A 24,854-nucleotide genomic window follows, 5' to 3' on the forward strand; every position below is an offset into this window, starting at 1 on the left:
TTTATACACCTTTATTCGAGAACCTTCATTGAGTTCTGTGTAGGTTGGCTATATTTATTGTTTCTTGACAAAACCTTTTGTAATGAAAATACATTTATATTGAAATTTAGAAATAGCAGCCTTTGTAAAAATAAGAATGCTGGTCAATTTAATTAATCCAAAGGTTATACAGTTCGCTGCATGGCCATTTTTGTAACATTTCTCTTTAGGTTCACTTATTCTATAGAATAAAAAACTAAATAATAGATTAAATTGGTATTCACTTTCACAATCTAGTGATAAATGCACAGTTATGATTGGTTTCTAGTTCTGTATACCTATCTGTTGGATCAACTTTTGTTTCATCTTCTTAAATAAACGATGCACCCAATTTTTTCAACAGGCATCAGTCCAATCCATCTCAGCAAATCCTCTAGGAACAGATGTGGCAGCAGAGAACTATGAGTCCGAATTACTGAAAGAAGCTGTAATGGCGGACAGTGATATCGTACCATCCGAGGACCACCAAGTTGACACCAGATGTAAAAAGAAGAAGTATAAGAAGCGTCGCTGGTGGTGGTGGTGATAAATAAATAACAGTCAAGAATCTAATTTCAATGGAAAATTATAACTCTTAATAATAAAAAGCCCCCTTCAAACTTCTACTGTCATTTATTCTCCATCATTCAATTTCCTTTATAATCCACTAGCATGTAATCTGTGCTTTGCACTGGTGAAATTTTTGTCTTGTAAAATGCAATCTCCTTATAATTATACAGAATCCAGGAACATGAAAAATAATAGAACAATTATTATTCATCATTTTGTCAAAATCAAGTGGATAATCTTCATAGGAGTTGAATATTTCCAGGAAGAAAAAAAGGCGCCTGTTTCTCTCTCTGTTTTGTTTCCTTATGTTAATTTTTTATTTTGTAAAGGGTTGTGTGGCAGAGAGGACCAGGGTCCTAACTCCGCCCTAATAAAGGCAAATAATCAATCAATCAATCTTTCTACTTTCCTTCACTCTCCTGTTCATGATTTCCTTTTCAAATTATTCTCTATTACTCTCCACTACTCCTATCACTTGGAACTTTTGTGCTCCAGAGGCATTCATTACAATTTATGCGCACTAAAAAGAAAATTCACTCCAAAAAAATTCTATCTGAGTTACCGCACACTAGAAATAGAAGAAATCAGAACCCGCAAATCCCACGCGACTGAATACAGAATCAACTTTCGAATGGACCTCGCCAGGATTTCGCTCTGTTGCTGAGAAGGGACTTTTCCCAAACAATATGATGTTCCTTCAATGCAATAATGCTATATTGGAGGGGGGAGTTGGTGGTGTGAGTGTGTGTGGATGGGTGCGAATTGTAGAGAGAGAGAGAGAGAAAAAAGAGAGAGTGTGAGCGAAAGGGATGAGAGAGCAAGCGTACAATTCTCCAGACCCCACCGATTTCTTTCCAGCGAGAGAAACAGACCAGGATCAGTCCGTTTCGAACCGTCGTTCGGATTGGTTGAGCCGCAGATTATTGCAGTCTTGTCGCGCTCCGTAATAAGCGCGTTAACAACGCATGCCAAACGTTTGCGTCTCGTTTTGTTCGAAAGTATTTTCGATGAACTTTGTTCATGAAATTTATTGTTGTTAGTTCGCCTTGAATTTTCATCGATAAAAATGTTACGTCGTCGCATTGGTTTGTTGATTTCCACTGTGTGTATTCTACTGCAGGTCAGTGACTTAAAGTACTTTGAAATTGTAAAATGTTTATTGTTTGAAATAAACTACTGGTATATAATTATATTATGATACAATTCAAAGAGACGGATGTACATATTTTTCTTTGCAGATTGAAGAAAAAACACTTAACACTACTATGAAGAAAGCTGCACTTATACAAACAACCAAACTTACGATAGATTTTTGTAGTAGCCAGAATCCTTCAAGGCATGAAATTTGGAAGCAAGCTTTTTTGTCTCTATTATCTCTATTGCACAAAAAGTTGTTTTTTGATGTTCCACCTACATGATTTTCATGTGGATTCAATACTCTTGCGATTCAATTATTCATATTGATCTATTCTATCAATATTATTTAGTAACCGCTTCCTTACATGTAGACTAAGGACTTTTTGCGCGTGTTGGTTCTGCATGAATATTTTTCTATTAGAACAGAGTTTGATAGAAACTAATTTAAAGTATATGTACAAAATGTTTAGAGACTACGTTTGAGGTGAAGAATATTTTACTGACGTTAAAGAAAACCTATTGCAATAGGCTCCGTCCAAAATTAAAGTAATCTTAGAATTCAAAGAATAAGTCAATAGTAATAGATTATTATTAAGTAAATGTGTTAAGGAGATGTGTGGAATATTGAGTTATTGAAAAAAAATTGTAATCTCCAATGATTGATAATATTACTTATCATTATTAACACCTTTTAGTCAGAGCTTTGCATGTGTGGTTGAACATGAACTACGGTATGAGCCATTAAAGAGTAATCGTTATGATTCTGAGTAAAATTGTGGTTGATTCTATTGATATATATTCTCCAGCCAAACACTATTAGTATTCATTAAAAGAAACTTATCATTGAGAATAGTTTCAAGTTGAATTTAAGTTTTACATGCGTTGTTTTTTAGCTCCAAAGTTTTGTAGTATATGGAAGATGACAAACACATACTAGCTGTTTCCATGATAACTCTCACCAACTCTGTACAATTACAAGATGCGGATTTCAGAGATCAATATAACAGTTCATGAACGAGCTCTTCAACCTAGGGGATCACTAGTTAGTGTATAGTTGTTGATGCTCACTAGATTTTATGAATACTGAGGTATTAAACTTACAGTAGTTTTTCATCACATTACCAAATAATTTGTATATGTAAATTTCATATTTATTGAAAGTTAATTTGAAGATGTAAATTTGAAATTTTTTGATAGTTACATCGATAGAAACAATCTATAAACCGTTTAAAGAAAAATTACGAGCTCACTTTTATAGTAGGCAGTCTTTATTCACCCAAATTAAATAGACTAAATTCCTAATTTTCTGAATTAGTGGCTTCCTCACTTTCTGCTATGGATGGTTCACACATGAGTTTGAGGATACTGTGTGGTAATGAGGCAATCATGATGATGATTAATGAATCTAACCTTTTTTCGAAATATGTCGGGTCTGAAACAATTTTTCCTCCTGTATTTTATTTACGGTACACTTTTTCAATTATAAGGGATTAAAATCATTTATCCGTGGACAGGTTGAAGCTGCATGCTTTTCCTTTGTTTCTAAGGATTAGAATGTTGTTTTTCGTTCAAGTTTTTCCTTCAAGAATGACGAACGATGCGGACAAGCGCGCAATTTGCCATAAAACACATAAATTGCGCTTGTCTTTTGCAGCAGACGACTGCAGAGATTAACGGAGATGAAGCTTCTTTTCACGTACTCCGTTTCGGTTAAGCTCTGTTACTTTTCTATAGATAATGTGATTTCTAAAGATGACATAGCAGGCCGGGCCCATGGTCCAGTTATAGACAGGCAGCCTCAACTGGCGATATACCGTAGACATATCTGCGATTTTGTCGTATGCACAATGGTCAATAACTCTCCACAGAGATAACTTGGATGATTTTACTTCAAGATATGGAAAAAAAAAAAATATATATATATATATATATGACTCACCCATTATTCGGTAATTTCATAGGAATATGGGAAAAGGATAGATGTGAGTGGAAATCCAACAGCTTTATGAACTTTAACTGAGTTAGTATTCAACACTACTGCAATATTGGTTATAAAAAAGGACTACCGTATCTAATATTGTATTTCTTCAAGTCAATACTGTAGTTCAAAGCATTCAATTTGAGCGAATAATGGTCATAATTTTATTTCAAATTAATTATTTCATCCAAAAAGTTACTTTCTAGACTCTCGTTATAATGTTCAGTCAACGAGAAGCCAACTTGACTCTTGCAGAGCTATAAGATCCATGAAACTCTGTTCTCTACACAATTGTAAAAAATTCAGTGAAAAATTTTATTTATCTGTTTTTTTTTGTCAAGTTCAAGTGTTTATTAGTTGATCAGTTGAATCGATTTCTGTTTAAAGTTATTGGTGAGGATGAGTACTGTTATCATTGGAAATTGTTGAGGAAAAATGTTGTGAAACTTCCTATAATAGGCGGTACCTAATCAGCAAAAGTTCAAGAAGTCATCAGATTATCAAGGATTACTCTGATTAAGGAATGTTTTCTTACTGTACTGCATTGAGTTTTTTTGTATTTTTGTACTCTTGAAATGAACAAGAATAAAATCATTGTGGGCTGATCCTTATAAGAAAGGTGAACTGTTTTAAAGTAACAGGTTTATGAGGAACTTGTTAACGTTTCTCATACTCCCACTTACGACCATGAATTTCCAGTGCTTTTGATTTGAACTAAATTTACAACGCTGAAATCTCACTTATTAAAATATATAAACAATCACACCTATATCAGGGCAGGCAAGCAAGCTTGCCTCCAATGTTTTCTCCAACCTACTTCAACGCAGGAATCGTGCCGGATTGGATTAATTTAAAATTAATGATTCAAATGGGAAAAAGTACTTCATTTAAATATAAGTTTTAATAGTGGAGAAATAAGATCATCATCACAATGAATTTTGTTGTGTTGTTGGATTACATTTATTTATTACAAGCAATTTATGAGGAATTGAATTGATACGCAAAGGCTGGACAGTATTTTAATACTAATCGTTTGTATAAGTTATAAAGTTTTGCAATTCCACCTTGAAATTGGAATACTGTGCAGAAAATCAAATGAAATCTATTGTGAATCTGTAGCAGGACACATGTGATAAGTATAAGAATGTTTATTATAAGTTAGGTATTGGAATGTGAATGTGAAGGTATGTGTAGATAATATCGGAAATAATGTAGTCGATCATATAATGAAGCGAATCAAGTATAATTCATATCAACAAACATACTGGACGGATATTATATCACACATCATATCAGTCACTATCGGTTTGTTGTGAAAAGGAGCCAGAAATCTGTGACAGGAAGAAACGATTATTTGATGTGTTTGGTTTCTACAAATTACGTTTGTCAACTACAGCACCACTATCCATTCACCACAACTAATACATTATCGTATCTTTTCCACGTGTTCCATTGTCGACTATCTTCACGAAATAGCTATTCAGACCACTGCTAGCTAACGTGGCTTATTGGCCAATATTCTAAGATTACTCTGAAATAGAAAGTGAAAATCTTTAGGTGACAATGAGCGGATAGGAAGAAAGCAGTCTGAATCTTTCCGATTGTATTTTCACCGTGAAATTCTTCGGCTACTAATGCTTTCCGAACGTTTAGAGCTATCCAAATCTTGAACAATACCAAAATGCAATCAGAACTTTTCTGGTGTGATAGTCACATTAATACTATTAAGTACAGAATGACAGTATCCATTGAATAGCATAGCATCAGCATCAAACTGTATGGCTGTTGGGCTTGTGAGAAGAGAGTTATTATTGAAAAGTGGTACCTACTTCATTCTCGTTTTCTTTCTTTAGCTATTAACTTGATTCAAAATGAATTTTTCTTTATTCAGTGTTGTTGATGAGGATCAGAGGGAAATGACATTGAGAAGTTTGGTTGCTATTGTCTGCAATAAATGTTCTGAACCGACACAAATGATGATACATCTTGAAAAAGTTTTATATCTAGCTGGTGAAGAATAGGATATCATGTTGGATCACACAAATTCAAAGATAAAATCAACATCAAATATACAGGAACCTTTCAGTGCTTGATAATATAGATAACATATCCTTCCTAAACACCTTCTAGAGTGAAAGTTGCTCTGGTTCCCGAAAATTATTGCTAAAATCACAGCACAAATGGAAAACTCTTCTATCACTCTAGACTATTTTATCAAAGAAAACTTCTCAGATGATAAACCTTCCCTTGATAAACCTATTCGATGATTCAACATTGAAGAAGTAGAAAGTAATGCAGGTTCTTTATAAAACTCCACTAAGATATTTCATGAGATCCTCATTTGAGTTTTCCCATTGTAAGTTTAGATCTTTGTTATAAAAAGTGATAAAATAACGACTTGAGACTGGAAATCGTCAGTCCTACTCTCAAGAGACTGCTGAATAAATTCAGGATGAACAGTGTTTCCAGGCGGAAAGGACACTCTGTGATGGATGACTTGAAGAGTTCCACTAGCAACTTTTTATCATCGCCAGTTCTCTTCTTCCCCGTCCCATTATTTTGAAACATTTCCTTTCTTCATTTTAACGCTTCTTCCACGCAGATCATCAAACATTCGATGATGTGTAACAATTCAATGGAAAAACTTGAGTCATCAATGGGAAATGGGGAAAGTTCATGATGCGCGGAATTTAAAAAGTCAAAATCTAAATAGAAGAAGAATTCCATCAAATATTTCTAGACAGGAATTTGAAAAAATAGCCAATAAAAATAAATAAACCGCCTTAAGCTAAATAAAGATCTCAGTTTTTATTTGGGTCACATTATTAACTTATCATTCGCATTTGAATATATCCTTCTTCTACATGGTTGGATCATTACGTATAGCCTGTGGAACTATTAATAATTTAATTCGAACTGATTGATGGATTTGACACTTAAAATAACTCTCCAAAGTTTAAACATAATACTCAGAATTTAATTATCAGGTGACTCCATAATATAAGGAGAACTTTTATAGTAATAATTGTGAGGATATGTCATATTTCAACACCAATCTGAATTCTGGATTACATATTGTTAAGAGTTAGATTGGTGTTGAGATATGACATATCCTCACAATTATTACTATGAAAATTTTCTTTATATTATGGAGTTTCCTGATAATAATTATATTTTGAGTATTATGTTTAAACTTTGGAGAGTGTAAAATCCATTGATCAGTTTGAATTGAGCTCATACTACTCACTATTAATATTTCTACAGGCTATAAGTAGTTCTATAGTAGTTATTAATTGAACCTTTTGTTAAAGAATTGTTGAATTTGAGCTAAGCGATGGACTATAGCTGAGAAAAATGTAAGAGATAATGCTAAAGAGAAATATGTACTCTCTATTTTGAATATATAAATAGTAAATGAATGGTGAGAAATTCTGAACTTTAGCGTTATAATAGCAACGGAGAAAGAATAGTAAAATAGGAGATGTATCATTTTTGCTGGAAGAAATAAAAAATAGCTTGACACCTAGACGACAATTTAGTAGTGAAAGTGGTGAGTAAAACCACAGATATTCCGTAAACTACTGTGACTAAAAGCTTGCATCTCTATATATTATATCTCTCTTATATTTGTATAAAAAACAGCTTTGATCATTACTGGAGGAACCAATTTGCATATTTTAAGCCTAATATTTTATACTACACAGAGAGTGAAATTCATCCAAATTATTCGAAGTAATGATGGATGTCTCAAGCATTCGTTTTGGAACTAAATATTTTATTCGCCTCCATTTGGACGACAAGTTCCACTTGCATCGAATTTTCAACTTGTGAAAGCAATAAGTTTTTTGCATTAAAGTATATAGGTATGTATTATTCATTTTTTTCTATTTCATTCTTGATCGATGATTGAGAGCGAGTGAATCAGTCTGGTACGAAGAAAATGGGTGGGAAGGGAGTTGAGGAAATTGGGATTGGGAGGGAAGAGAAAAGGAGAAAAATGACGTTAATATGGAGTGGAAAATGACGAATCGGTGGCATAGGTGAGAAAGTAAAGGAAAAATATACTTAAAAGCAAAAAGAGTGGAAAAGTAAGAGAGGATAGAAAGTTATTTTATAAGGGCAAGATGATAAGAAGTCCTTTTGGATTGGTAAATTGGGTATGGCAGTAAAACTGATAGAAAAAGGGCGCCAAGTATGGTTAGGACAAATTATTAGAGATGGCGAAAAGAATATATAATTGGAACCCACCAGGTCGGGGTAAAGAGAACCTCCCGAATAAAATTATGGACGAAAATGGTGATTCTGATGAGGTTAACCGGAATCTGAATGAGGAAGACAGGATAAAAAATAGGAGAAAATGGCATATGGGATGCGAGAGACGGCTAAGGTTGAAATCAAAAGTCGCTCATATAAATAAATAGGAGAAGGAAAAGGAGAAAGGAGGAGAAAGAAGACAAAAATAGGGAAGAGGAAGAAAGACAGAAAAAGATTCAAGAAGAGCATCGCCGATCAAGAATGAAGAGGAATGTTGATGAAAAAGAGAAGGAAGGAGTTGGAAAATGCTAAGAAGGATGAGAAAGAATTTACCACAGGAAGAAGCAGGAGCAATATCAAATCAAGAAAAATGGAGTCATCAAATTTCTAACCGTCATCATTAGACATACCATTTTATTCCCTCCTCTATTTATTGATTTGATTCATTTCCTTTTTCGAACTGACAACAATTTGTGAAAAATCAATTCCAAGTGTGAAATTAGCAATGTGATGAGAGGAATCCTCCGAGCGTCAGGTGCAAAATCATCTCCAGCGGATTCAGTACACCACAGATACAGTGAGATTCATTTGAGGCGGTCAGCATTGGTTCAATATGAAGCATCAATGTAATAATACATGGGATGCCAACAGTTTAAAATGAATCTGACCCGACTATAGACTAAGAACCAACTCGTATTGATAATAGCACAGATACTCATACAAGCCTTCTTGTCTGTGATAATAGCTGCTTGATCCATGAAAACGCGTTGCCCGCAATTCCAACAGGAAATCAGTAGAATGGAATATCGATAATAGAACTTGGATTGAGGCTCGATTGAACATCTTTCTGGTAACTAACAAAAACGAAAAAGAGAAATGATTCCTGTAAGATGTGATCACGTAGATAGGATTCTCGTAATGCAATATCTATAGGTAAGTCTCAGGTACATGCTAATTCTGGTGGCTATGGGATGAGCTAACTGTAGGTACCTCATCAATAACAATTTGCGTATTCCATCAGTAGGCTCAATAGTTTTGCAGCCTGGAAAGCGAAGAAAATTCTCAACTAATAATTACCCTTCGACATGGTGTATACTGTATAGCATCGCATAATCTGAAATTAAAGATTTCATCTTTTTTCTTTCCATTATGTTCATGTGATACCTCAGTCCTAGCAAGATCTCATTTTATCTCAGTTATCAATGAAGTATACATTTTTTTTCAAAGATTTGAATTGCATACTAACAGTTTTGTTGCAAAAGGGTGAAAAATCTGCCCATATTGAGTGAAACCCCTTTCAATTATACTAGATACATCTCCACCTTCTTTCAATAATATTAAGTGGATTGTGATCAAGATACAATATTACTAGTAGGATTACATGGAGATAATTGTGATTGCCAATTGATCACGGCAGACGGCATTCAATTCATCCATCCATCCAACAAGTAACAATGAGTCAACTTCTCCAGAAAAGAAGATTCAATCCATTCATCCAGTCATTCAATAATCCCTAAAAATCATCACCCACATATTTTAAGAATACGGTAGGAAGGCTTCTAATAATGAGATGTGAGTGAATCCAATTATCGAATTCCAGCCGACTGTGGAGCACTAATGACACGAACGGGAGCAGACATTTATTCAATCGACCATCAATCAGTGGGCTAATCCCCGCAGCAGACAATGGTGGGCGCTTGATTCATTGGCGCGTTTTTTGGGTCGACGAGTCAACCGCAAGCAATGCATGATGGAAAAATGGCACGGCACTGCGTTTTCGTGTTGTGGCCATTTGCTGGATGCTGGCTACCACTTCCTCACGACGCGACGCGATGACAGTGCGTTCCGGATTCGTCTCGTACGACCACTTATCTATCACACTCTCTCCCAATGTGTTTCGCCTTGCATGTCTGCTGCCTACAACAGCTGTTGTGCTTCATTTTTTAATTGTTTTCTGATGTTCTTTGTAGTTCTTAAATCATAATTTCGATGAAAAGTACTGCAAAAATGCCCTAAAATCAACAAACTTTCGAAGTTCAAACTTTTGAGTGAGTTTTTGTTTTCAATTTGTTTTTGTAATTTGGCGGAGAGATCATCTCGTATAAGCCAATGCTCACATGAATAATATTAACAAGACATTCACCGATATATTGGACTCAGATATCAAAGAATGTTTGATTTTCACTTCCCACAAACTACAGAAAAATCATTTTATTGAGAATAGAGTCAAAGACGATGGTTTTTGCATGTCAACTTCTCTCTCTTTCTCTACCTCAATTTCAATTGTAGCACATCTTCCAATATCATTGTAATATTGTCAGGCTACAATTTTATAGGATGTAATCTGGCTGAAATAATTATGCAGATTATATTGCTATACAGTACTCACGTTTATTTGAACTCACTGTCAAGACAATTGGGATTGTATTTCATTTATTTAGCATATGATTCTCTGTCCATTGTCCATTCAGTACCTTATTTCTTAAATGTTGCCTAGTTGTTGTTCACAAATTGATTTATTGGTTAGGAGTCAGCGCGACAATTATTCATGATCGCTCTTATCAGTCAGCTAATAGTACCGTTGCAATGAACAGCTGTATTAGAAAATTGTTATCACTGTACTATATTTTTGTTCGTGTGTTTGATTAATCCAAGGCTTGCTCATTTCTGTTCCTGTTTGTTCTAAATTGTTTTCTGCTTTGTTGTTTCCATCTCCCATAATTGTAATTTTTATTCACTTTGCTCATTAGTTTTGTTTTTTGAACCTCTGTGCCCTATTTGCATAGACCGCGTGGAAAAATTCCCATTGTTGGAAATATTTTTTCTGGGCACAGGATTGGTTCACTTATATCACGTGACCCGTCCTTCCCGGAAGTGGCCTACGTGAGGGTATTCTCACAAGAGAAAGACACACTTGCTTTGTAGATTTTCACCAGGACACCCGTTCTAAAAGGTCCTAATTTTAAATGTAATTTTTAAATGTAACCTATTCGTTAATCGTGAGCCCAGTGCTTGTTTTTATGTAGCTCCCTCTTTGTAATCTTTATTTTAAATAATTGGAATAATATGCAGCAAGTATCAAAGTATTCAAATTCATAATCAATCGCGACGCCTGTATTAGACGACTCCATTCTACTTCAGCGGCAATAGAAAAATTATTAGAAAATTCAACCAGCCTAACAAGTGAAAGTGATCTGAACTCAGAACGTCGAAAATTTGGTGAGAATATTATGTTTCATTCTTAAAATTTATCTTGCCGACATGTAAATCATGTCTAAATTTGTAAAAGGTTTACAAAGGCATTCTTTCATAATACTGCGTACACTCTTGCTAAACCTAGTGCAGCAAAATAATTATTAACATTCCAAATTCTATGAACTTCAAATTATTACAGAACCGACAACGGTCTCTTGAGATATTCATTATCTTAATAATTTCGATTTATCCTCGTGTGAGGTATCATTAATTTTGCTTTCATGTAATAAATGTACCTGTTTGTTAAAACCTGAATTTTATGATTTTCCCTTTGCTCAATTTGATCAGTGAGTTGAAAATTATTTCTATCATTGATAAGAATTACAGTTTAGTGATTGCAAATTGCTGTTTAATAAATTACATTGTGTCCTCAATAAGGATTGTGGAGTTTTCTATCCCACCCTCAGCCACGCTGATTGGGTGATGATCTTATTCTATCTTTTCTACAACAGAGTATTTGATTCTATTAATTACTTGAATTCCTCAATAATATTGATCTGGTATTAATTCAATCCGAATGATACTGTTCGAGTTCACAGTACTGTGATATAACTAAGTTATCATTCGAGATTGAAGTATTCCATGATTGTGTTGATTTATTGGTGGTTACTGAATACCAGTGTGGTAATTTTATCAAATTTTTCACTTTAATCCCAACTGAATAATATCACTGGAAATAGTAACCTGACAAACCCTACCAGCTCAGGTAGTGGATTATTTGAATTATTATTAGATTTTTCTTATGATAGAATTAATAGCGAACTTCAAGATCATCTGCCTCAGCGAATTGCTGAATTCCTGTGGTAATTGACAGTAAAGTCTGGTGGCTTTCATTGAGATAGTATCCTAGAAAATTATAAATTTATTTATTGGTAATATTCATTTGCGATCTATCCAGATGAGAGTTGTCAGATTTATTTTTTTCGTGGATTGCTTAGGAATTGAATTACAACTCCCTGCGGCGTTCTACCGACTGTCCGGCATTGTTAATATTTTTTATTGCAGGTGAGGTTGGTCCAGGGCCTAATGCAATACCACAATATATAGAAGCGATTCAGTGTTATCAATATTCTGACTGACAAGAGTTTTATCAATATTCACCCCTGAAGTTCAATAAGTTCATAACCAAAATCAGAATAGTCAACTGAGTTTAACGCCATTTTAATTTGAATTCAAAAAGGTTTCTTGAGCTTCAATTCATGTGAAATTTGGCATCAGAGAATCAGATTTAAGGAAAAAAATCTTCCGTTCTCGTATTCTATTTCATACAAATTTGAACGCTGCTTGATATTTTTGTGAACCATTTATTGAGCATGCTTCTTTCACATCCATTCCCGTTGCGCTTATGTTTCCAAATGCAGAAAAAAGTTCAATTTAGGAGTATTAATTGAGTCATAAACAATTTTCACTACGTTCACTTTTCAATTTTGGCAATCACGATCAGTGATTGCCATAAAAAATCCTCATCAAGAAGACTATTGTTTAAAATAACATTTGTATTTAATGCAGTTACCCAGCCGACTCCTATCTTGAAAAAAATATATTACAATAGCCTACACTTTATCAGTGACAGGATGATATTCAGTTGTATCCTCACCGGCATTATTTATTTCTAAATTATCTTGCTGGGATCAAGATCACTTGTACTCGATTGTTCAAACGAAGAAATAGAGAAGGAGAAAAAATAGCACAATTGATAGGCAGAAAAAATCCATCGCTCGATAATGACTTTATTCAATCAAGTGAAATGGAGATAACAATCAGATATGACAAAAGGCTTGTTGATCATTAAGAATACAATCTACTGGTCGAGAATAAATCATGAAAGAAGGTAAAAGAAACCTGGAAAAATGCAAATATGGTGGATGCATTAACTAGTTTATGTCCTTTCCATGCTATGAGGTGACAAGTAGTATCACTTGTAGCCGTCAATCTTACTAATCCTTCTAGCGCTCTCGTTCTTTCTCTTTTTTCTCATTTGTTGTTTTTCTCAGTTGTCCATTCTTATATGCGTGTTAGTTGATCCGAGCGATTTGTTACTATAACTTTCCTTAAACGACAACTTTCCAGGCAAAGTTTTACTTTTCAATGTCATTGTCAATATGTTCAAGAAGTGTGATCGCCGGTATTCTTCGGAAAGTGGTCTAACTTAAACTGTACATGACAAGTACTTTCTACTTACTGGATCACTTGTACTTAATCCCCTTTGAAGTTTATAAATTAATTGATTGCCCTACTTATCTGGTTTAGGATTCACGGTTTAGACTCATTTGCAATACATACTCTCTCTAACTATTGTCAACAGTCAACTCTCGATTAATTAGCTCAACCTAGGAGATTCTTTGCTCATTTGAAATACCTCATATTGAATCTACTTCAGAATTAGTGAAGTTATTATCAAGTTTAATTATATTTTAAACTAAATATAAAATTACTTAATGATTCGATGAATCTGTCTGTGTCATTCAATGGTACACAATTACCTTCATTCTCAAGGACTGATATTAATATTGCTGATTTATCTGAGATTTTTAATGAGACCTATACCCTTAAATTGAGGATTAGAGAAAAGTTGACCTCTGACAAAATTGAAGAATGGACGGTCGTGTTCATTCTTCATTATATCGATTCAATATTATTCATAGTTAGCTTTGTTCAACAATAATAACATAATACTAGAATTGACGAATTGTTATCTTCTACCAGCTGAAAAAAAGACGAAGGATCTCATACCGGTACTGTGCCCAAACACAGGTTTCATAAATTTTGGTATAATAATGACAATTATTACGAACAAGCTCAATATTTTTAAAGGAAATTGGCTTAAAATGAGAAGTTATAACAATCCGCATAATATGCGGATTCGTTATTGGAGATCCGATAGATGTTTGGACTGTTTTAATTAGTTACAGTGTAGAGCGCGAGTTGAGAGTGAAGATTACATTTCAAACTGTCAGCATTGGTTGGATGAGGAGTATTGATGTTATCAGAGAAGAAAGCTGACATTTTAAAGTGAATCTCACTGAAGCTTGGAATAAATTGGCTCATCATCGTAGAACCAATTTTGCTCCAACAAATTCGAAAAGTTGTCCGACAGTTTAATTGTTGGGCGCGTAGGGAAACGATAATATCATTGCGTTTTTGATTACACTATCAGAGATGATTTAGTGCAGTGGAATATTGAACCAACTTTCACTATCAGGAGCGGAACACTCATCACGAGCGGTCCCTCACCCCTAACCCACTCCTCACTCCCCACCCCACACCTAACACGTAGAAGGCGATTGCCAGCGACGGTGGTAATGGTCCACCCTTGATTCCACTCGCCCTTCAATGTTCCAACAGCAAAAATAATACGATTGCGGGTGGGGGTGGATGTTTTCAGCCCCTGTGGAAATTTATCGACCGCTTGGCACATCTCATAAGTGATCCTCGCGCTGTGCGGTGGCTGAGGGTGAATCATTAATTCTGAGAAGGGTTCTGCGGGTTTGGGGTGTGGCGTATACTTTTCTTCGGGCATTTGCAGACCACCCTTCCACCCTGAAAGCAAACGTCATTTATTTAGCCGAGGGAGACAGTCACAGCAAAGGATTATGTTGACAATTCGATATTGATTAATAATCAGCGCTGCTGATACAATGCGCAGCTAGATAGAGTGGAAGTTGAATTGATGGTTTAAGAAATACCATTAGAGACAGTGGTGGGAGATCAGAAAAAGGTTGGAGCGTTAGAGAGGAGAAGTGGAGGATAATGAAATGTGAAGGAGGTGAGTAATGTACGATAATGAAGTGAATGAGATAAAGGAGAAGAACGTTGAAAAGAGATAAGGCATATGGTGATTAGGAGTGATGAGATGTAAGATTGGAAATCGCTTGAAAGGAGAGAAAAATAAGATATGAGACTGAAGAATAACTATAAGAAATCAGACGGAGACTAAAACCGGAAGATAAATTTGAGGTAGATGTAAGTTGAGGGTGAGATAGGACAGCAATGGGTGTATAACCTACGAATTATCAAACAAAAGTACCATTCAAATAAAAGAATGCTGTAGAAAGATCGAATATAATTTAAGAATGATAGATAGGGATAATTGAATAGTGTTAACGTTGGAAGTTTAATATACGATAATATAATCAGAGGAAATGAGCAAATAGCAACCTAGAAGAGAATGGTTGAAAAATATTATAATTAAAAGAAGAGTTGCAGCGAAAATTTTAGACAGATGAAAACTATTCAACGATACCCGAATTGAAAATCTTTCCTTGATCGACAGGAGGAACAGGAGTTTGACAATATGGAGAAAAAGGCGATCATAGGAATGGAGAAAGTGCTGAATAATAGAGAAAAAATGAAAAAATAAACTAGAAGATTCTGAGTAGGTGAAGGATTTGAAGGATCAATATAAAAATACTTTGCATTTTCAATCAATCTGGCAATCCTTCTTTTCAAATAATCAAGAATTGAATTTACCTATCATGTTAACTGAGTCTTTGAAAATTGAATTTTTTCAAATGTAATAAACAGGGAATTAACTATTCTACTATGCATTTATTTATTCAAATTCCAACGGCACACACACTTACAAAGAATAGGTATTCGAAGGAAATTCACATGAAATTATATGAATACTATATAAATTAAAGAAATTAAATATCTCTCTATTGACTATATATCAAATAATACAAACAACATAAAAACAAGTAGATAACAAGAGCATATTTCTACTCCTAACAGGAGTAGATTTCGAGAAAAAGGTTCCTAGGCATAGACTCAAAGTCAACAAATTCAATTGAATGAATTGACTTTGATTTAGAAATAATATCATTCTTTTTCAACCGTCAAACAAACACCCTTACTTACAAGGGTCTATTGATTCTCCGATACCATGTAATGTAATAATATCATGTCAGTAGGCAACATTCATTATGTCAATCAAAGTTTCACCTTCAATTTGAAATCCAATTAAGATTTTCGAATGAAAACAGTGAACCAGATAGAACTCTTTCCATGATTGTGTCCATTTCTCTCCCATAGTTTTCAAGGCCGTCAAATAGTTGCAGGTCTAATTGGATGATCCCCAATAAACTGAATAGCGACATTCTTTTTCAACAAATTGATTCCGAAAGCGAATTAGCAATAAATACAGCACTGACAGCACAGAAAAGTGAATCTAGTACTAGTAGTAGTTGCAGCTTGTTTAGCTGTCACACCGAAATAGACGACAGATGACACAGAACTGGACCTAGGACTAGAACTAGTTGCAAAAAGCAACTGGGATTCCTGTCTGTCTGTCTGTCTGCAGTACGATGTGTCGTTTGTACCATTAGCCAAGTAATGGCTCGGAACAGCCACAGAAAGAAAATAAAGAAATGGAGAAAAGAAACGAACGAAAGAAAGAAAAGTAAATTACGCCGCAGGATTCGAACTGGCACAATGCGTCTAACGGCAACAACGCTTCTCTCACAGACACCTCTTCCTTGTCCGGCCTTGTTAAGTGTTTACATTGGAGCGAGATGGACGATTAACATTCAATAAGGACGAAATTAGTTTATCAGTCCGTTTACTCTGCTTTAGATATGGGTTTTGTATAATCTATTTCAACCTACAACAATGACCAATGACCATCAAAACCATTTTATGAACTATAGTAGCTGTAGCACTATGATTTATATACTGCTCTGGAGTGAGATTCACTGTCACCATTGGTTGAATGGCAAGCATTGACGTCATTCATATGGAATCCTGACAGTTTGAAGTGAATATCACGTATAGTGTGAACTATCGATAACATTCACGCTTCATTGACAGATGAGGCTTCTCTCCAATGAGATAACTGTTCCTTTAGAGCAGGAAATCAATATAATGACAAGGGGTGGACGTCCGAATCTAAAGGCCGATATCGTGGTTATGCATTATAGTGATGATCATGATGATATACATATCATAGTTACATGCAACAGTAATAGTCATAGTGATGGTTATCACCTTTTGATTACTATCTATATAGATCGTTTCCTATCCAGTATAGCTAACATTCTATTTTTTCTCAATCACTTTTCCTCATGGTCTTTACCTTTCACCAAACTGTTGTTTTAACTATTGGGTCACCTGAAATATTTTTGTGCTTTGTAATTTACATTCTCTTTGTATTTTAGGTTGATTCTCGTATTCTCGTAGTATACATTATCGTATTTACCTAATAAGTGATGGATTACGTATCAGTCTGCCTTAGCATACATTCACAGTATTATACTCAGGTTAATTTCATTGAGGAAATTGATATGATTCATAAATGTGGCAGTTTTTCTAAACATGTCACCAGGAAGAAAAACTCATTCAATTCACATTTTCATCCTCAATCATCAAATTCAAATTTAGTGATGAATCAACAATCTCATCAAATAAATAGATCGAGCATAACATTTACATATGCAATTCAACATTATAATTATCATTCTCGATTTACTTCAAACTATTCCAATTGATTTTTCGTTTTTAGTAGTGGATTTGGATAGTTTCCCATCAACTCTATCACAATAAATCAGTGATCAATCTGATAAGTGTGCCAGAATAGTTTGTCAACACTACTTCTATTCATTTTCAAGTGAATTCTTCTGGAATTTCAAATCATTAAATTTACAAGCTAAAATTCCGAGATAAACTGAATTCACGAAACACAAATTGATGATACGTAATCCATGATTGTCTCTTAATTTAGTCATTAATTTTATAAGTGAATGCGTTGTGTTCTAAAGCAAAACAGTTCAATTCTCACTCATCGTGATGAACTCAACACCCGAAACATACTCAAAATTGATTATGGATTCGTTAATTGTGTTTTCAAACTGATTGCTGAAGTTGATGACGAGATTGATTGGCGACTATTGATGGCTGCAGACATTTCTATTAAATTTCGGACCAACAGCAGCAGTAGGAAATGAAAAATGCATTGAATAGATGGGACAGCAATCAACATTGACAGCTTGGTGCTGGTTACTAGATGTATAGATATACCTGTAATAATAGTTAGCGTTATAGAAAGCATTAGATATAGGTATAGCAACCACCAGACAACGGTACAGAAAACGGTCATCAAATCGGGAATGTGCGAACAAGCACACATAAAAGGCACATCGCACACTGACACACGCTCGCACACTCACAATCAAATGCATGCTGGTATTCGATTGTGTGCGATCACTTTTCTTCGGGACTCAAACCCAAAACCTCTACTGGAAATGTGTGTCGCTGCAGTGCACCTGTCTGTCCACTCAACATCCTTTGCAAGCATGGAATCTGCCATTAGCCTTCAACTTGATTCACTCACGTTCAACTGTCCCAATACTACTGACCATAGACAGTCGATCCAATCAATTAAGAGTTAACTTGAATGAATAGGATACCGTTATAGTATTTCCATATACTTTCAGGTAGCCCTATTGCAATAATGATATAACATGTCGATTGTGGATGGATTTGGTTTAAATGCCTTATACAATTTCATGATAAAGCCTCAAAAATAAATTTCTTCTGTCACTAGACTTGGTACAAAGTTGTTATAGATTTGTATTATGTAATGCCTCATCTGCACAATTTCCCTTTATAATCATTAGAATTTTCAAGGGGACATAAATCCCTGGATTATTTTTGACTGTGTTCATAAATTCTGGGTTTAGATGTTTAGATACCGTATATATATTAGTGTCTAGCAGTAATTTTCCTTCAACAATTTGCACTCTATTGTTATTACTTTTCGAATATAGCAGTGAAGGGGATAGAATCGCTTATGAATCCTAGTCTAATTGCTAATTGTGAAAATCAACTTCAAAGTACAATCACATCACGTAGTTTTCTGTTTTACATAGCGCTCATCACTGACAACGAAATAACAATTATTCATGTAATGAGGTTCTATGCAAGTGAAGGTGATGCAAGAATCGTTACAATAAACTAAAAATTCTTCATTGATATGGGATTTACTACTGATCATGGATTTATTCCTTATCATTGATGTTCACGAAGAAAAGTGCTCTGTTTGGAAAAGGATAACCAGAATGCAGAATCCCAAGAATAGAATCTTGTTGTAAATAATAATGAGGGAAAGGTTAAGCTATCGTCGTATAAATACATCATTTTTTGAAAGAATTTCCTTTACTAGTCTTCTAATTAATTGGTTTCTTGATTTCAAATGGAATAATAACTTATATGATTTCCCAAACTGGCCTCCCATGATAGTTTTGTTATCTACACTTCAACAGTCTAATACATTCTCTAAAAGTGCATAGAATATGCGAGGAGACAACTTATACATGTTACTTCCTGAATTAGGATCTGGATTGTTTTCCTTCATTTCCAGAAGTCTTTTACATTCAGAAACCGTAATAAACTTCTACTTCATTCAACATTTCTAGTTGAACAATGAGCCACTCGCGTTTCAAAACTAGCTGCCAGCGATAACCATGACCACCAATACATAAATTTCGAGATAATCATTGAGTAACCTCCTATTTTCAGTTTGTTTTCGAATCTTATTACGCTATCCTAGAAACGATTCTAGAGCAATCATGTCTTTTGAAAACATTGAATTGCATAGCCTACTTGTGTTGGGATTCATTTTACAATGATCTACTCTGGTGAAGTGGAGATGTAGACTAAGTACATAAAAATAAAGAGAGGACTGCCTTTTTTATTGTTTCTGCACAACGGAGAAAATCGTGGAGCAGGGTCCAAGTTTTATTGCGTTGGAAGTCGCCAGTAGTTCGGATTATAATAAGTAGTTGGGCATTCTGTTCTACTTTCTTTTAAATATTATTTTGTCCATCAACAAACAAAAGAGAAAAACATTCACATGAACCAGTTAATTTGCGGTCACAATTATTATTTTATTCATCCGCAGAATGTAATTTATGGGAAAGATGAGTGGCGAATGTTAGCAGCAAGTGCTCTGTGCTCTGCTCCCGGCTTGCACGTTGCACGTCATGAGAATAACCCAGTTCTTTCTCCACTCCTGAGAATGGCCTTGTCTGTCTGACTATTGAAATAAGAAATTCTTTTGTTGCAAGTTGTCCAGTCATCGGGTTGGTTTAAATGCTGAATTTCCAGCGACATCGTCTTGCCATTGAACTTGTCTGCGCGTTAATCCGGACAGACAGCCCTATTTCATGCCGTGTTACTCCGACAACGTTTAACCGCTTTGCTCAAAGTATACTATTATAGAAATGTACGAGCAGGAATAATATGAAGGCTCCTGCTTGCATGCTATTCTCAACCCGGAACTCCAAATGGTTTCAGATAAAGGAAGTCGATTAAATCACCTGTGAATGCGATTGCACCCGATAGTAGGACTGCTGATGAAATTTGGCTGGAGAAGTAGGACTGCATGCTAGAAATAGGCCTTACTATCCGAACTATTTTCATTTATATTATCAAAAATGGAATCTAGAACCTGAATTCCTGTAGAATCCTGCAGTTTTCCAAGATTCAAGTTTGAAATATAAAGACAAATATGGAATGAATCAAACAAATATGAAGAACAAAAATTAGTCACATTGAGGCATTATTATTCGAGTGCTGGATTTTTCCAAGGATGTCATGGATATTTAATTATAGGCTAATGGAAGAAGATATCATACGATTTCTTTGGTTTTAGAAAAGTTGTGAGGATTTGAAGGAAATTAGACTAAAACATGTTGCGTTACGCTGCCGATTCTGCATTCTAAGGTTCAATCTTAATTTTAATTTCAAGATTGTGAATGAGGTTTACTCGTTGGAACCTTGAAAAGTTTGAATCTGGAAGAAAATCTTCGATTTATAAGGATGTTCACGGAAATGAGTACCGTAGGTGGAAACTATAGACTCTAGGAGTTTGGACTATGGACGTATTCTTTATATCCCTAGAAACGACATTCTTAATTTGTAACAAAACCAAAAAGAATGGTTGGAGAGAGTCACTGAGTTGCAACATTATTTCATTCTTCTTCTTTGATGAATGACTAGAAATTGGGTTCAGCATATCCGAGCTCATAATATTAGTACTATTCAGAACAGTAATAGCTATGTAGTAGTAGTTGATACTATAGATATTATAATTAGGATTTTTCAATCGAAATTGATATTTGTGTTAAAATTATAACGATGTTTGTAATAAAAATTATTTTCTCTAGGCTATTACGCTTGTATTCAGACCATGTCATTTTCGCTATACTACGTTTTTTACTGCTTTTGATCCACGCTTTCTATGTGAACGAGCAAAAACAATAATTTGACTGATATTTGCCGTTATATAGGCCTGTCTCAATATTTTCAGGTCGAATGCTCTCCCCTTTATAGTGCCGCTTACGAACGGAGAATATCACGATTATAATCTATGAATAATTGCTAGTCTTAATCCCCGCTTACCGTATCAGGAGACTAAACTTGACTCATCAGAGTGTAATCTTCATTAGATGTCAATTAAATTCACATTCTAAAGATTTGCATTGCATTGCGCCTGCTATTTGAACTTGATGGTAATGATAGTTTCTTGAGTGGGCTACAGTAACATAACATAAAAATATCAATAACCTCGGTAGTGATTTCCAGTCACGTGACTAATAAAAGGCTTTTTATGGTGTCTCACATGAATTATAATTGAGACTGACATAAATACATCCAAGACTGGCTAGGATTTAAATTTAGAGTTGATATTTTCGAATTTCACAGAGATCTGTAACATCCAAGGTCGATAGTCTCTGACATCAGGGGCCTGTTTTGATTTGATTTTGAAATTCAAATTATTGAACAATAGAAATTTAATTATTTCTTTACGGAACGGGATGTTCTGCAGTATCCTCTCCTGGTAACACTTTTTCTAAGACTTTCCAGAAAAACAATTCTTAAACTTTCACATGAAGAAGTTCATTTTCATTCAACTTTCCATTGTCATTGCCACAATGACTTGAAATGTCCAAACGGAATCAACATATGGATGTTTTGTAGTAGAGAGTTTTCTCAGGATCTAATCCACTGTCATGATAACAGTGGTAATTATCATAGTAAACTTATACTACTTAAAGAAACTTCCAAATTTCATCTAATTCCGTCAAATCTGTAAATCGGAAATAAAAAATTTTTCTCGCCTTTTTTTAGAATAAAAGTTCTAAATAAAATGAGATCATTTGGAACTCTTCATCTCTAAAAAGTACTGAGTTATAATTTAAAAGAAATGAGAAAACTAAAATCGCCATTTTTAAAATCTCCCGTAACTCGAATGGTACTGGGATCAAAAGTATTATTTATTGGAGTGGGAGGAGGAGGAACATTTTTACATCCTCACAAGATTTGGAAACTCTATCTAAAGTATTTCACAAGATATGCAGCTATGAATATAGAAATTGGCCATTTTTCGTGTATTAGAAGATGGGCTTTAGTGCACTCAAGATAAATTTCCCATTTCTCGACCGAATTTCACTTATGATACATGATTTTGAACCGCCTTGACGAGTTGAAAAGAATGAAGTGTAGTACGATATGATCAGAGCATTGTGTCAAAAGTTATGAGTGTTTGAAATTTTAATCCTTGAGGTGTCCTTACACGCGCCTAGAAAAAAACTATATGTATATAGTGACAGGAATATTTCCCAATTTGGATAGAAATTGTCCAAAAATAGGTTATGTTCACCACTCCATAAGCTTTGACCGATTTCGAGTCCAATATAAACTGATAATTTGGAATTTAGATAAGTCGAAAACCAAATTAAATAAAAATATTTCACCAATTCATCACTGATAACTGGAAAATACTGTATTAATTATTGAAAATTTTAAAACTTGAAAAGAAACTTAGACTCACTGGTTTTGTTTTAGAAAATTCTATGAAAATTGAATTTTATGGAAGTAAATAAAGTAAAGTATTGAAAATAAGAAGTAAATAATGATTTGGGGCCCTGGTCCATGTCAGTTCAGCTCACTGAAAATTTTTAACTGATTGCACAGCCCTCTGAACACAATGACATTGCATTATCTTCTGTACTTAGATTCAATCTTCACCAACTGCCAGCATTCCACATAAACAACATCAAAGCTTTCCATTTATCCATTGCCGACCGTTTGGAGTGAATGATCAGGCAGAGCCGAAAATCTGTACAAGGCGTGGAGAGAACGGAGAAGAGCTGGATAGAACAGGCAGGTGCCGAATGACTGGGAAAGATTGGCCTATTTTCTGTAGTTTCATCCTCCTACCTGATTTAACAAGAACCACTCTCTCCGAAAATCAACATTTTATTGGTCTCTTATTTCCGCCTGATTCTTTCCGCTTCAGTGCAGAAAGAAGAGTGAGCTTGATCGGGAATTTATTTCATCTATCTAAATAGCCTCCAATAGGCGTTTACCAACTACAATAATTGCTTTTAATGTCAACAGCATGAATCATTGTACAATTACATAGTTTTCAGAATGAAATAGCTCCAAATGTTTGTAAAATATTCATTATTTTCAGTTTTTTATAATAATGTAAATTACTGACATCGTGAGATCATGAGATTTTCCATTATCCTTGAAGACGACCTTGTCGACGTTTTCACAATGTTTATTCCATTTCACGTTTGGAATCATTTTGATTCTCTTAGGTTTTAAAGGATTCTCTTCAAAAGTCATACATTGAGTCATTATCTCCAATCATTATCCACCTCCTTTGCATCGGAAAATTTCTATGATTGCTTATCATTTATCTAGATTACATGAATATTCAGAAACTTTAATAATCCTTCACAATCATAATTTAACATGATTACATAATCATAGTAAATGTTTACTTCTCTCATATTCTCTCCCATAATTACAGCTCACTACCGAATGATCGGCATTACATCATGTTAATTATTATTGAATATTGTATAGAGAAAAGATTGCATGAAGACTTATGCTATCTTTGCTAACTCACTGCCAAGTGCCAATTGCGATCTGTTCTATTCATAGTTTATAGCATTCATAGTTTACAAACAGATTCATCTTGATCTTTATTAGAGTATTTTGATAAATTCTTTAGGGGCTATTATTTTATTAGTTTATTGTGCTGATGACATGAAAATACATCAATCTTATTGGTCAAATTTATGTGTGTCCCAACTCTTCAATTTCAATAGTCAAGGAAGTTCAGACTTATAGTAAAAATGGGACTTGAGGATACGGGCTTAGGAGAAAATAATATAGTAAAAAACTTAGTCCAATAGACGAATCTGTTTTTTTAGTCTTGATAAGAGGGTGGCTGCGGCATTTTCAATTATCTATTCCGAATGATATGATTGAGTAGTAACAAAATCATTCTCATACAACACACTTGAAATATCATACAATATCACTCTCACTGCTAACTTTACTTTAGTATAAGAATAGGTCAATGCCTTCAGCTCCTATGTCGGTTAATCCCGAGTACATCATCTCTAGATTTTGTATGAAATAATTGTATTTTGGTTGCAGGTTGTGTTTGAGAGTGCATCAGCATCGTCAGTAGGCCTGGGAGACACCTGTTCACGTGACGAAGAGTGTCTAGTGGGCAACAGTCGCTGCTTCCAAGGATTGTGCCAATGCTTGCCCTACTATGCAGTCTACAATAATTCACAGTGCTTGCAGTGTGAGTAAACAAGTTGATGGAATAAAACTTAAT

General features: G+C 34.6%; 1 protein-coding gene across 1 annotated transcript in view; it reads left to right on the top strand.

Moving 5' to 3' along the window:
• Window positions 1–1,467: 1,467 nt before the first annotated feature.
• Window positions 1,468–24,854, top strand: part of LOC111048477 (mucin-5AC) — a 76,374-nt gene continuing 52,987 nt past the window's right edge. The window contains exons 1-2 of the mRNA XM_022334365.2: window positions 1,468–1,708; window positions 24,668–24,821. Of these exons, the coding sequence (XP_022190057.2) occupies window positions 1,655–1,708; window positions 24,668–24,821 (208 nt within the window). The 5' untranslated portion in view covers window positions 1,468–1,654. The remainder of the gene's footprint in view (window positions 1,709–24,667; window positions 24,822–24,854) is intronic.

This window comes from Nilaparvata lugens, chromosome 10 (genome assembly GCF_014356525.2).
Source record: "Nilaparvata lugens isolate BPH chromosome 10, ASM1435652v1, whole genome shotgun sequence".
Taxonomy (NCBI): domain Eukaryota; kingdom Metazoa; phylum Arthropoda; class Insecta; order Hemiptera; family Delphacidae; genus Nilaparvata; species Nilaparvata lugens.